The 15,465-nt window shown below is 42.1% G+C and overlaps 1 protein-coding gene across 1 annotated transcript; it reads right to left on the bottom strand.

Annotated features, from left to right (window-relative positions):
- Window positions 1-4,406: 4,406 nt before the first annotated feature.
- DDX58 (DEAD (Asp-Glu-Ala-Asp) box polypeptide 58) lies at window positions 4,407-15,120 on the bottom strand (the record flags this gene model as incomplete). The annotated part of the gene is given in 13 exon segments (XM_009704820.1): window positions 4,407-4,593; window positions 5,247-5,336; window positions 6,629-6,777; window positions 7,673-7,808; window positions 8,116-8,273; window positions 10,402-10,500; window positions 10,911-11,061; window positions 11,793-12,036; window positions 12,946-12,976; window positions 12,979-13,041; window positions 13,044-13,097; window positions 14,090-14,203; window positions 14,995-15,120. Coding segments are annotated over 13 exon segments (1,602 nt in total), but the record flags the coding sequence as incomplete, so codon positions are not given.
- Between the last annotated feature and the right edge of the window lie 345 nt (window positions 15,121-15,465).

Below are 15,465 nucleotides of genomic sequence, written 5' to 3'. Positions count from 1 at the left end.
TTTTCTCCCTGCATAACCTCATGACATCCTTGTAGTCCTCCTAAGTTACCTGCCCATTCTTCCAAATGTCATAAACTCTCCGTTTTTTCCTGAGTTCCAGACAAAGATCTCTGTTCAGCCAGGACAGTCTTCTTCCCACCAGCTCGTCTTCCAGCATATAGGGACAGCCTGCTCCTGTGCCTTTAGCATTTCCTTCTTGAGGAATGTCCAGCCTTCCTGGACCCCTTTCCCCTAAGGACTGCCTCCCAAGGGATTCTGTCAGCCAGGGTCCTGAACAGGCCAAAGTCTGCCCTCCAAAGTCCAAGGCAGCAGTTCTGCTGAGCCCTCTTCTTACTTCTCCAGGAATCAAAAACTCCATTGTTTGGTGATCTCTATGCCCAAGACGGCCTCCAACCATCACATCACCCACAAGTCCTCTGTTCACAAACAACAGGTCCAGCAGGTACCTTCCCTAGGTGGGTCCCTCACCAGCTGTGTCAGGAAGGTCTCTTCCACACACTCCAGGAACCTCCTGGGCTGCTTCCTCTGCTGTGTTGTATTTCCAGCAGACATCTGGTAAGTTGAAGTCCCCCATGAGAACAAGGGCTAGAGATTCTGAGACTTTTCCCAGCTGTTTGTAGAATATTTCATCTACCTCTTCAACCCAGGTGGGTGACCTGTAACAAACTCCCACCATGATATCTGGCTTGTTGGCCTTCCCCCTGGTTCTCACTCATAAATACTTGACTCTTTCATTCCATCAGTAAGCTCTAGACAATCAAAACACTCCCTAAGATACAGGGCTACCCCACCACCTCTCCTTCCTTGCCTATCCCTTCTGAAGAGTTGCGGCACTCTAGTTGTATGAGTCATCCCACCATGTTTGCATGATGGGGACTTTATCGTAGTTTTCCAACTGCACAATGCCTTCCAGCTCCTCCTGTTTGTTGCCCATGCTGCGTGCATTGGTGTAGATGCACTTCAGCTGGGCTGTTGATCCCACCACCTTTTTTAGGGGAGAAGCCCTAGTTCCTGTGTGACCATTCTCAGGTGCCCCTGTGGTTTCTAACATATCAATAACCCGTGTGTCTTTGCTGCCACATGGATCTCCATCCCCTGCCTCCACTGAGATGGCAGATTGAAGGGCCTTGCTAGCACACCATCCTTCAAACATTGGCCTGCCGCCCCCAGGCCTATCTCTAGTGAGCATGGTTTTTTCCCTTTCTCCCTTCATTGTAAAGCTCTTTCAATGAGCCCTGCTAACTCTTGTGCAAAGAACCTTTTCCCACTTTGAGACAGATATACCTAATCTGTTGTCTGCAGGCCTGGTGTTGTGTAGCCTGATCCATGATCAAAAACCTCCAAATTCTGCCGTTGACACCAGGTATTGATCTGCTAGCTCTTCTTATTTCTTCCCTCATCATTCCCTGCAACTGGAAGGACAGAGGAGAGCACTACTTATGCTTTGGATCCCTTAACAGTCATCCCAAGGCCCTGAAGTCTCTTTTGATTGCCCTTAGACTTCTTGTTGCAACTTCATTGTTGCCTACCTGAAAAGTCAATAATGGATAATAATCCGAGGGCCGTACCAGGGTAGAAGCTCTCTTTTTACATCTTTAACTCAGGCCCCAGGGAGGCAGCAGGCTTCCCCCAGAAGTGTGTCCAATCTGCACATTGGGCTTTCTGTTCCACTCAAGAGAAGGTGTTCTATGACAATGACCCCTCTTTTTTTCTTTGTGGAAGCCGTTTTGATGCAGGGCATAGACCAACTTAATGACAGTGACACCTCCAAGCTAGATGAACTATTGTCCTCATTATTGTTCGCTCCCACTTGCAGAGTCTCGTACCTATGATGTAAGGGTGCCTGGGAAGGTGGCGAAGTCACAGAGGAGAGGCACCTGCTGTGCTGGGCAGGAATGTGCCTGACCGAAATCATTGGATCAGCCCAAGACACCTCTTGCATGTCACCTCAACACCATAAGTTCCTGACACGTCTTTCTACCCTCTAGTTCTAGCAGGCTTGCTCATCTGCCAGACATTGCTTGAAGCAAAGATGAACAGTACTGTAGACAGTACGAAAGAAGTCAGCAGCAGAAGAGCATGTACAAACCCAAATGTCATTCTGTTAATGTCCCAGGCAATGGTTTCTTGAAATCTCCCAGAAACCACTGCTCTGAAATCAACAAGCACTTGGCATGAAAACAAACAGCTTTAGAAAAGCACTTGTACTGGCCTGCAACAAAGATAAAGTCCTTCTGAACATGAATCGGATGGACATAATACCACCATTGGCATAGTTTCCCATCTCCTTGTCAACTACCCCAAGTCTTACAAGGAGCAGCTGAGGGAGCTGGGGTTGTTTAGTCTGGAGAAAAGGAGGCTGAGGGAAGACCTGATCGTCCTCTACAACTACCTGAAAGGAGGTTGTAGTGAAGTGGGGGTTGGTCTCTTCTCCCCGGTAATTAGCGATAGGACAAGAGGAAACGGTCTCAAGTTGCACCAGGGGAGATTCAGGCTGGACATTAGGAAGAACTTCTTCACTGTTAGAGTCATTAGGCATTGGAACAGGCTCCCCAGGGAGGTGGTGGAGTCACCATCCCTGGAGGTGTTCAAAAAACGTTTAGATGTGGCGCTTCAAGACATGGTTTAGTGGGTTTAGCGGGCATGGTGGCATCGGGTATATGGTTGGACTTGATGATCTTTGAGGTCTCTTACAACCATAATGATTCTACTATTCTATAAGCAGATACAGCAATATTTTTCTTGCAAAGGACAGAATAGTTTGTATTTTATTTCTAAGCTGAGAAGTTTATATAAATTCTACCTCAACTTCTAAGTTTTTTACAGTTCTGCAATGCAAATGACATTCTGCAAGCTAGCAATACACACTGTCCCTTCTCTGCTGATCTAGCCTTCGTCTGGAACCAAATGCAAGTGTTCACGAAAGTGAATACAATTCAGATAATGCTGGTTCTAAAAAGCAGTCTCTTAGCTTTTCTTCAAACACGAAGCAGAACAAAATGCCCCCTTGCAGATATCCTCATGGATATCCCCCAGCCAGTACTGTATTGCCTGCTTCTGTGGCCTGCCTCAGTTAAGCTCAGGCATGCTTACTACTTCAGTTATTCTACAGCATCTTGCTGTCTTCTCCTGGAAAAAATAGCTAGAGGAAAAAAGTTCATCTCAGTCTTTCTTACCAGTTTTCTGCTCAGCTAATTGATGTCTATTAAGTCTATCACCAAAAAAAAAAAAAAAAAAAAAAAAAACCAAACCAATGGAGGAACTGGAAATACAGTGCTGACAAGAAAAGAGACAACAAGAGCAACTGCCATCTCTTCCACCTGTCTATGCCTACTGCCTGTCTGCTTTTTGCTGCTGTGACATAGGCAAACTAAGAACTACAGGGATCTCATACCAGTTTAGAAGTATTTCAGTTAGAAAAAGTGTTCATGTTTGCTTTTGAGCTCCCATTCCCCCCAAATCATGATTTCATGTGGTTTAAAACTGATGCAACCTATTTTCTTTACATCTTTAGTGCTTGTTAAGAATAAACACTATCCTTTCCCATAAAGGTGGATTCTAGGGCAATTATTTCATCATAAGACAAAAATAAGAAAACCACAGGACACAAACCCTGAAAGCAGAGGACTGAGTACAATGGAGATCACTTCCCACCAAATTATGAAGTTAACTACTTGGGTGATATGACAAAAACATTGCAGATGCACCCTTGAAAGACGTAGGCAGTTTTATGATGTTTAGGAATGTTAAACAGAAACCAGTATTGACTATGGCTTGTCGTTCCCCCCTGCTGCCATATTGAAAAATCACCAAGATTCAAGATCAAAGTCTTGACAGACTTCAGACAAGCCAAGACAGAAAGAGATTTTTTTGAGTTGGGGTTTTTTCTTTGGTTGGTTCGGGATTTTTTTGTCTTGAATGTTAGAGGTCTGCACATGCAAAGGCCTCGGGTACCCGTGAGAAGCTGTTTTGGTAATAAGCCACTGGTCAGGGGAAGGTCTTCAGAAGTCAAGGCAATACATGAAACTCCATTGCAGCAGTCCTTTGTAAACTGTCACAGTCAGAATGATTTGCACTATTTCCAACTACAGCTCTTCTAGCCATACTTCTGTTTATATGTACAATTATCCACCTAAGGGATCTGTCCTCAACAGTTCAATAACTTTGTGCAGCATGGCTAATTTGCATGGCAATAGAAAAGTCACATAACAAGAAGGACTCAGTTCTGTGAACAAATTTGTCATGGCTGCTCCTATCATTGATCTGACTCCACTCAGGGGCACAGAAGAACAACAGCAAGACATGCAGATATTACTATAGTATTTCCAAAGTGCCATTCAGTAGTACTTTATGTTCATTTCGAGGCCAAAACAGGTTTCTAAAACAATAGCTCTGAAATTCCATACCTCTGACTTGGATCATTTTCGTGATATTACCAAAGTATTCATAGAGCACAACAAGGTTGCACTCAGAAATATCAATGCCTTTGTCAGCAACAGATGTAGCAATTAGCAGTCTGCTGTCTTGGCTGGTTTTGAATGCATCCAATACATCCTTCTGCATTGGGGGGGTCATACCTACAGTACCAAGAAACTGTATCAGGAAAAAACACCAAAGAGTTCCTTGAGCAATATATCTGCATTTGCTGTTACTTAAGTGATTAAAAATAAGCATGTCCTCTTGATCTGGAAAAGTACTTCAGTTTGCATAACCAGCTGGCTACATACTATACCGACTAAGCAGGAAATCCTGTTGATATCCCACAGGAATTGTCATCCTGGGAAAGACCTTTTCAGATACAACGCCTAGGTGATCTTCATTAGAAAGACCCATACATTTGAGTTATTTTAAGCCCAAGCTAACTCTTAACTTAAGCCATGCATAATTCTTTTAATCTGTAGCTTCCATTCTACCTTAAAAAAAGGAAAATACCACTAGAAGTAATCACAAGAAGCCATGATAGAGAACAGCTTCTAAACTTCTTTTGAACTAGCAAAAAAATGCTGCAGCAAAGGGTCACTGACAGTGTTACTGTTGCTTTAACCAAAGATTCTGGACAGAAAAAGCAAGCATCTCCTTAGGATTGGTTAAAAGCCTTCTAGATATGGAAGAAAGCGTAACACAAACGTGCATGACTTTCCTCTATTTAAGAGCACAGAAGGTGAACACAGGAAGAGCAGAACAAGTTTAGCAGTGTAGCCACAATAGGTCTGGCAACTGGTATTCCTCAGTGCAAACCTGCACACCTGTCTTTGTTCTATTCTTCCATGACCCATCAACACACCTGCATTTATGTAGCTAAGTAGAGGGTTTGCTTCTATCCACTTCTTCAAAGCCTGGAAAGCAAATCAGGGAGTTAGATCCCTGTCCAGATGAAATGCTAGTTTGCGATATATAGGTAGTTCCTGCCCATCCTTGCTTAGACAATTAATACTTCTGAAAGCTAAAAGCAGAAAAGAAGGTGGAACCTGTGCATCAGGAGGGAACATCTATTAATAGGTAAGAAAGCAAGGGTCACAACCATGATGCCAGATCAAACCATGCCACAGCTGATTTCCGCTTTTCCCGCTCCTGCAACTTAAAGGCTTGCTAGAGAGTAAGCAGCCTTCCACTGCTAAAAAGTATACCTTTTTCCTCTTGTAAACCAACAGATCACTGAATACTACACCTCTGGGACCCAAAGGCAATGAGTTGCTATTTACAGACTGCATTTTGTCACTGCACAGTGAAAGTAGCACCCTCAAACTGCTCTTATGTAAGAACAAAATCCAGCTAAGCTACAGCAGGCTTTTACATCTGTAATGGCAAGTTGCCAGCAGATGCTTGCTGTTGTTAGCAAGCCTGGACTTTAGCCTGCCTTTAATTTTTTTCTAGTTTGCAATTCATCCAGCATATCTGTACCCAAGGATAAAATCAGGGTTGGGACTCTGAGCTGATAAATCTGTTTACAGTAGCCAGAGACTATGATACCTTGCAATAAATGTTTAAGAGCTCCTGAAGCTAATGATTAGCAGCACTGTTACTTCTAACATGGATTTTTTCCGGGAACAAGGTATTAGAAAGGAGAAAAAAGATCACTCAGCCTAGATCCTCGATTGTAGGCAAGTATGAAATAGACCTGTATCAAAAGGGTCCAGGGAACACATGCTCCACAAAGTCTTTCCTTTTTCTTGATCAAGAACACATGCTAAGGCACAGACGTCCTTTGGGCCCACAGGAATCCTCCAGGAAACCTATAAATACCTCCTGATGTGCAGCCAGTAAGAAAGCAGAGCTGCTGGTTTATAACACTGCCACATTATAGTCAAAAAACTTGTAACACATCTTGTTAAAAGTGACTTCAGACCTAAAGTAAAAATCTGACGGCTTAATCATCAACTATGACATGCAGAAAGAAGTGATAAAGGACACCACCCCTGTACTGTAGTTTTTAGAAGAACAAAAAAAAATCCCTTATTGTGTCTCAGAGCGTCAGTGCTTAGGAAGATATATATAGAGACATATTTTCTTAGGAAGGTCAAATACATGCATATGTTTCTATTTCCAGGTCAAAATTGGAAGGGTAATAGATGAGGCATTATATTTTCTCACTTCCCATTTTAGGACCTTTAAAAAAGAAATATCTTACAGCTCCTTAGGCTCTTGTCTTGGCAAAGATAAGAGTGCGAGTCTGTGGGTTATAGTGGTATGCTTCATCCAGGATGCAAGCAAGCTCTTCCAGCTTGGGATTCTCATTTGATTCATCTTTTGAAAGGGCAATCAGTTCTGGTTCTTTCTCTGGAAGAAAACAGCAGTATCTTGAATATTTTACCTTCTTCAATGCAGAAATCAGAATTCTCACCCAAACCTACTTTCAAATGCCACTCACATTCTCTTTAGCATCTCTTTATTTTCTATACCATTCTTTCAGAAGCAAGCAAAGAAAGCTATTGGTTAAAAGCAACAAAATCCCCAGAAAAAAACATTTCTGAATCTCTCACATTTTGTAGTGAACTGACAGGAGAACCTCTGTGACATATTGTACATCAAAAGACAGCAACAAACCAAACTCAATTCTTGCAGAGTGGTGCTACTTCTTCTTAGGAAACGACTGACACAAGAGGGCAGACAGCCCCGTGGTTAAAAATTGCAGTCAACACTGCAATACACCAGATCACAGGCTAGTTTACAGCACACTGCTACTAAATCAGAAGTTAGAGAACAGTGCAACTTCTAACTTTTAATTAGAATTGCACAAGGGCCACTTGCTTCTTTCCAGAAGTCTGGGATTCGTCCAGGAGCATTGGGCAGGAGGAAGCTATGCAGGGCCCTGAGCAGTGTGTGTTGCCTTATCTAATGCTGTCAGCACCCATGATTGTAGACCATCCCCCTACTTGTGGGGCACACACACCCCACTGCCTTATCTCCAAGTCAGGCATGTAAGAACCTGCTACAGCATCCAGCTACAATAACTACTACTTCTTTAGCTCCTGAATGAGAAGCTTGCAGTCCCAGAAAGTAAGCTCCCCCCTGCTACCCTAACACTACATTTACACCCACACAGACACTAGAGCTTCTGAAATGTGCAAAGTTTCTGGAAAAACAACTGTGCATACTCTGAAGAAAACACGTGGATCATCCAACCATAAGCCCTCTTCTCCCCTGCAACTGTCACAGGTATTGTGTGAAATACCTTGGAATAGGGCTGTCAGTTGCTTCTCTCTAACTGTATACAGACCATTTTTGACATTTGTGAAAAATTCAGTTAAGTAGGATAAAGCATCTTCGATGCAGGCATCTTCACTGATGATGTGAGCATCATTGAATTTCTACTCAGAGACACATATACATTTAAGCCTCATTTTCCGTGGAGCAAGGGATGAATGCAAATTTTATTTATCTAGATTGAGTATTACAAACTTGTGTTGTTCTTCCATTTGCATGACAACACAAGCATTACAAAGTCTCCTCTGCACTATACTGTTCTTTGTGAGTATCTTAAGACACAACTGTTATGCTTCAGCCTGTGTCAAATAAAATTATTAGGTTCAAGACCTGCTCCTAGGTGAACATACCTGTATCAGAGGAACAGGATGGCTCCACCTCTGTATGAAAGGAAGGAGGATATACACTTACCCGCAGGTGTTCAGTGCAAATGAAAAGGGCTCTACAAATGGTGCTCTCCTTCTCCTTGTCTGCAGGTTGCAACAATCTTAATTTCTTCTGAGTGGCAACTATCCAGTGTTCATATTTCTGTGTTCCAAAATCATTCTTGTTGATTTGGTAGACAGCATCTAGTAAAGAAGGAGGAAACAAAAATTTGTTCATCATGACTAACAAATACCCAGAACAGTTTGCTAGAAGATAATACATTTTCCATGAATGTTGGGTCTAAAAAGCCTATGCAGAACACTGTATGATACAATCACAGAATCACTGAGGCTGGAAGGCACCTGTAGAGGTCTTTAGTCCAACCCTCTGCTCAAAGCAGGGACACCTAGAGCCAGTTGCTCAGGATCATGTCCAAATGGATTTTGAATACTTCCAGTGATGGAGACTTCACAGCTTCCCTGGGCAACCTATTCCAGTGTTGACCACCCTGACAGCAAAGAAGCTCTTCTTGTTGTTTAAGTATTTCTGTCTGTGCCCACTGCCTCTTGTCCTCCTCTGGGAACCATCAAAGAAGAGTCCAGCTCTGTCTTCTTCACTTCCTGTATTTCAACGTATACCCAGATGTTAGGCTAAAATTAACCCAGTACAATTCAACTGAGGATCTGTGTGCATGCACACATCTGCAGAGCCTTTAGCTATAAAGTTGGATCTCACTTATCCTATAAGAAGCCTTCAGTATTCAAGAAACTACATATGCATTGCTCCTTGAATTACCAGCTACTCAATAGTTAAGATTCACTTGCTAGATGGTACATGGTACTTAATGGCATATTATCCAAGGGCCTGATCTTGAGGCAGAACTAGTTAGTACTCGTTTGTCATGTGTATACTCTGTCTGAGTGCTTCACAAACTTCAATAATCAAAGGGTCCACAGAAGGGAAAACAATGGCATTCATGGAAGAGGAACTGTGATGCAGAAATAAGCTTCAGAAGTGTTTGCTTAATTTAGCATGCAGTTTGAAAATCCCACTCTATTTATTCTTTGTTGGGGTTTCTTTGGTTTTGGGTTGGGGTTTTCTTTGGTTGGGTGGGGTTTTTTTTGTTTTGGTGGGTTTTTTTAATTGTCCCTTCCTGCCCCAGAATATAGTTCACTCTCCAATATCTGGAAAGTGTGGATGGGGAGGGGAAGTCTAGAGAGTATAGAACTGGGGTAAACATGCTTAAGGCACTCTGGTCAATTTGCAAAAGCCAGTCTAAGCACAGTCAAAATCTTTAATTCAGAGCTGGGTAGACCAAGGCTGATCCTGAACATAGCCATGCAAGGGTCTCTGCTGTGTACCCTCTGTAGCTCTCAAATTTGTTGATAACAGCCGCTTACTGGAGACCACTTAGGAACTCTGCAAAAGCAGAAAAAATCAATTTATTTCTGAAGGACTGCAGAATTAGGTCTTATGACCATGAGATACATTCTCTTCTCACAGCCGTGCAACTCCCTTCCTGCAAATCTTCACACCACTGCACCTCCTGAGGCTGGAACTCTACAGATAAATGTTTCCTTTCTTAGGCAGCCATATCCTCTCTCTGGTGGTGTTCATGTTCCACAGACCCTCCTCTGTAAAATTACCTCAAATGCTTTTCAATCGCAAATAGTGGAGACCTGTGAAACAGTGGAAATAGAAGTACCCAGAGGTATAAAGAGGACAAAATGCTGACCAGAAAAGCTGGTCAGGGCACCCCTAGAAATAACTCTGAGCGCAACTCAGAGAGGCCAGAGAAAATACAAGAAGAAGTATCAGAGCAGTAAGACTGAAAGTAAATTTTCACTGAAAGGAAGAAATGACAACATTCAGAATAATACTGTAACTGAGATCCTTCTTGTTTTCCTTAATAAAGACAGATTTAGGTATGAAGCATTTGGACAAATGCTTAAATAAGAGCCTACAGGCACCTCTCATCAATGAAGTCTAGCTCATTGCATTTTGAAAGCAAGCTTTTTGTTAGTTTTGTTTCAGATTCTTCAAACATTCAAAATTGTTTGGCAGTGTCAAAAGCACACCATCCTTAGCTGCATGAACATAGCTTGAAATACAAGCAAAAATATTTATGATTATTAAGCTAATCACATCTAACAGGAAAATAGTTGATTCTTCTACCTGTAATCTCTTATTTAGGAAATACTGGTTAAAGGCAAGTAAAAAAGGAAGGAGGGAAAGGAAGTGGAGAAAGAGTTTCCTTTCTAGCAGCCATGAGGATTCACACTGATGTAATCAAGACTGAATCCCAGTTACAGGCATATTACAGTATCTTACCCACTGAGTAAATCTTCTTCATCAATGCCTCTGTCTCAGACATCAGACCTGAGATATCTGCAAAGTGATTCAGAACTCGCATTTTAACCCATCTGACATCTAGAGACAAGAAATGGAAGTCAGTGGCCTGAAAAAGCAAAACTTTTCCTTGGGCAGTGGAGAACAAATTCTTGTCTAGAAGAATGCTGCATATGGTGGTGTACACAATCACAATGATGTTTATTGCTAATGAGCATTACACTTGCACAGAAAGAAACAGCCCCCAATCTTCACTGGCAGAACTGAATAAAAACCAGAATGTGGATCTCAGCAAAGAGAAAATTTGCCCAAATGGGCATTGGCTTACTTTGGGGCAACAATGAATGCTTAAACTATTTGCAAGCTAGCAGGAAGCAAAGTTCCAGCTTAGTTTTAAGTTTTTAACCTCACCTGATGAAAATGGAATTGGATAGCTGCCTTAATTATAGTGCTTTCCATCTCACAGGAAAATAAAAAGGAAGCATGCTTACTCGTTTCTGGTTTGTTTCTGAACCTCTGTTTGTTCTCTCTGATGGTGGATATGGTCTGTATGTCAAGATAGAAGCGGGTACAGATGTGCTCTATTGTTTCCTTGATGCTCTTGCCATTACCAACTCCAACAGAAGCAGTTAAACCTACAATCTGAGCACACGTATGAATAGCAGTGGTTACTCCTTTGTCACAAAAGGAAAAAAACCCGGGAGACACTGTTACCAATTGCCAAGTTGTCACCATCTTCAAAGACAAGGAGACAAAACAGGCAGCTGAAGTAAACATGAGTGCAAGGACTAAATCTTGAGAGCTAAACCTTGTCCCCACTCGTGCCCTCTCCAAGGCACTTAGAGCATTGAAACTGAAAACTGAAAACAAATCCACCCATTTGAATCCATAACCAGCTGTATTTGTCAGGTGGCATGGTACACAGAAACAGCAAATCCAGACCCAGAACTGTCCTCTGCATTCATTCAGAGGAGATGTCTTCTCAGGTGGACCAAAACCTCCCACCAGCAGAGGCAGTGACCCACTTTCTTGTTGCAGAGAACAGCAACAGAGAATTGACAAGGAGATACTAAGTTCTGGGGCACACGCTTTCTTCCCAGCCCAGCAGTCCTGTTTGCTCGCAAGTACTACAGTCTCTGTCATGCTTTATCAGTCCTTCTTGGCAGCTGCAGGGAGGGTGTAACATGGGAAAACAGCCTGGAGGTGTCCAAGAAGAGGGAAAACATGTTCCAGATGTTACCGTTTCAGTCTGCAGCTGTTGTTAAATGGGAGTTTGAACTGGATTAACACAAAAGGCTAGACTCCAGGCTTTGCTGACTGCACTGCAAAATACTTTTCCCTAATGTTTCCACCACTGACCGGCTGAGCCTTACCTGAGGCAGGCGGTTTGCAGAGGAGTTAAATTTTTGTCATAACACATTGTAAGGATGGTTGCCTGTAGTGTTGTGGCACTCATCAAATCTCATCAGAGTGAAGATGCAGAGGGAGCTAATGATCCCTTCCTCGATGCTATTCACAAGAATCTGGGGTGTTAGTGCAATGATGTCACTGTCCTATATAATCTTTTCTACAGAGACATTTGCAACAGTTTCACCACTAATTCCTTGAACAGAATATCTAGGAAGAAGAGGGAAAAGATAGAGCATGAAAAAGGATGTCTTGCAGGGCAAAAAAATCTAGAAGAATGGACTTTTCAGTGAGCCTGAAGGGTAGTGACTAAGTTCAAAATGTCAAATTGTCAGGCCTGGCAGTTTGACCCACAGAAGCCGAGAAAAAAAACTGCTGAGGGTAAACAACTGGATTTTCAACTCCCAGTAACTAAAATATATTAGATTTGAGGGGTGATGAATTTGCAAATTTAAGCTGCATCTGTCAGTTCACATGTAAGCTAAATTTGGAGATCCTGACCTTCATTCCGTTCCTGTATATATCTACCAGCATGGGACTGTTTTCTGTCCAGCATCCTCATTTTCCCATAGCTACAAAGATTCATATGTAGATGTTTAGTAACCAGTTCCTTCAAAATCAGAAGCTACAGGTTGTCAATACTCCTTTAAGTAATTTTCGGTCCTATCTCAGAAGTGGACCATCATTTTCTGACTAAAGGTTGAAAAAACAAAGAAGTTTGGGTCCTTCCATTTAGAAAAGAAAGAGAGACTGCCATTTGCGAATGACAGGAGGAATCCCACTGCTGCTGTCTGGAACTGCCTCAGGTTTGGAAGCAGGGCTGAAAGGAGTCTCAAGAGAAAACACACTTCATCCTTTTCCAGAGGCAAGCACAGGTATACTTTGGCTGTTTCCATAGATGCTGCACAACGAGTTCTCAAGCTCTCCAAAAGCAGACTTCAGACTCTCCAAACAAAGTCTACCATGGTAACTTGCCATTCTTACCACTAGACACCATCCTTACGTTAACATCAAACATTCTTGTCACCAGTAAACCCATTACATTTTGTTCTAGCCACAGCTGACCTAGAGGGCAGTTTACTTTCTGTGGAGGAAGCCACCTGGTAGAATTACACTTACCCACTTCTTTCAAAATGCTGCTTAAATACAGTTTTCTTTGTTCGTACGCTGGCACTTTGGTTGCAAGAAAGACAACTTTTGCTTTTCGTTCTGAAGCACGTTTTGAAAATGGTGTTCACAAATCAGAAGTGCCACAGAAGTTTTTCCAGATTCTTTAAATGAAGAATGTGAAAGGTAATGCCCTAATATGAAAGGGTGTATTTGTAAGCAGGCACCCGTCTTATCTGGATGCCCTGTAACTACAGGGAACTGACAAGGGGTCTGTTACACTTCCAGAGTCTCTGGGGACAGATTTAAGCACAAGCTTGCTGCTTACTCAGGTGGGCAATCATCTCTTTCTCTCTCACAGTTTCAGTCTGTAAAGACCATGTAGCAGTCACTGGGAAGGAAAAACTGTCTGCAGTTTTGAGTTCTTTGAAATCATTGAGTCTATTTCTGCTCTTAGCATATGCTCCCACATCAAATCAGACTATGGTACAGGCATCACACACTTTCAGCTTCCATCCTTCCCCATGCAGCCTTGCTTCTCTACCATTTCTTTTCCTTCAGCACTCAGGCTCACTGTGCAGACCTCCCAGAGCTCTTGTGTCCCTGCCTCTGCTACCCCATTTGCTTCTCCAGGGCCCAGGGGAGAATCACGCTAGCAACATGGAAAACACCAATGGAGAGAAAAAGCTGATTGATGTCTCTTTTGCTACTGAGCTTCAATCTTTTTGATTCAGTCCTGAGCTACCACAAAACTCCCTGTGCTGTTTTGGTGTTGTAGGCATTGCAGTATAGAAGACAAGGTAGTCTCAGAGCAACTCATCCTATTTTTCCTTCAACTTGCAAGCGAAATTTCTTAAAGATCTGCAAAGTTCAGTGAGTGATTTTAACTCAAAAAGCCACACCAGGGAGTGAGAAAGCAGAGGTCAGAATATGGAAATCTGAATACAAGCCCTGAAGTGCCAAGAGACACATCTGTCTTGCTCAGTCTCTATGCTGCTCTTGGCCATTAGTTTCAGTTTAGATCTGAATCTACTCCTGCAAGGAAGACTGTTTTTAAATAAACAACTGGAAAAATTTGAGTCAACCTTTACCCTTCTCTATCCTTCATAGCATGCTCCACCAAGAGAATTTTTCTAAGAAACGTATATTTTCTTACCTGTGGGCACACGTATCAATGTCTTTTTCCCATTGAGAGCAGGCTGTGGAAGTTCAGTCTGGTAGCTCCAAGCCTTCTTTGGTTCATAAATAGATGAAGACTGGTAGAGCCCTTCTAGGAAAGAACCATGTTTTTGTGAAGAGATGCAAGAGAAATGCATAAAATATATTGTGCTCCACACAGCTGGTATCTAAAACGATAGAGGTAGAGCACTTGCAGCCTACACAGAGCATTCTCCGACAGACAAGCCTTTTAAGAAGGCATACACACCAGATAAGAATTTTGTGTAGGTTTGGTGGCATACTTTTGTTACCACTTGACTGTGTTTCCCAAAATAAACTCATTTAAAGGTCTTGGCTGACAACTCTCACCTCAACCAGACATTTTTCAACTCAGAAAGAAAACACAAAGGCATATTTTCCCTTAAATATGTGCACAGTACTCCTTTAAACCTTCTGCCTGAAAGACTTTTGAAGTTAATACTCTCTTAAATTGTGGTCTTGTCAGGGCGGTTGCATTTATGGAACAGGAACTAGAAAGCACTGGTGGAGCAAAATTTGCCATACAAAACGTCAGCATAGACACTTTGAAGCCACACTGAGGTCTCTAACCTGGCTAATATCAGGTCATGTGTGAATTAGTTATATCGGAGAAGAGATGCATCAACAGCAGTCTGGTGTTTGGAGACCTTTTTGATAATGTGCCGAGAGAACAACTTTGCACTAGAAATGTGGTAAATGAGGGGCAACTCCTAACATATGGAAACAGAAGATAGCTAAATCAATTGAGATATTCATGTTAATTCCTCAGTACCTTCCTTAGTGTCACACCACACCTGCGTCCTTCAGAAGTCTAAGGAAATGGAGAATTCCAGCCACAAACAATTTTAAGTTACTAAATCTTACCTGAAGCTAAACAGATATTTTCACTGAGATTATTATCACATTCTCCTTCTTCAGAAAATGTCATCATGGTTTCAAAGCTCTTCTCAGTCTCATCTGTCATTTCACTATTGACATCTTTGCCATTATCTGTACAATCACAAAAAAAAGGCATGTTATTGATCCTTTTCATTTTTAAAATGTTGTAGTTGCTGGGATGACAAAGTGAAGGAGATGGTTGCTAGCATGGAAAGACTACATAAAATGATGCTACATCCAGGCTCCCTTTCAAGATGGATAGCACTGAGAGTCTTGGTTTTAGAAAACCCACATACTCAAGGCATATTTACGTATCCCTTAAAAATCAAGGGAGATAATAGATTGGGGGGAAAGTTATGTCCTCTGTGTTTATTGACAAGATTACAGGTTTAACACGGACATTAACCACAAGCATGAAAAATCCTTAGGAGTTCAAAGAAGCTCTGTAAATGCAAG

The sequence above is a fragment of the Cariama cristata genome, unplaced genomic scaffold (assembly GCF_000690535.1).
Source record: "Cariama cristata isolate BGI_N322 unplaced genomic scaffold, ASM69053v1 scaffold13997, whole genome shotgun sequence".
Classification (NCBI taxonomy): Eukaryota; Metazoa; Chordata; class Aves; order Cariamiformes; family Cariamidae; genus Cariama; species Cariama cristata.
The sequence above is the reverse complement of the archived record's forward strand: the minus strand, read 5'-3'. Positions and strand labels throughout refer to the sequence as shown.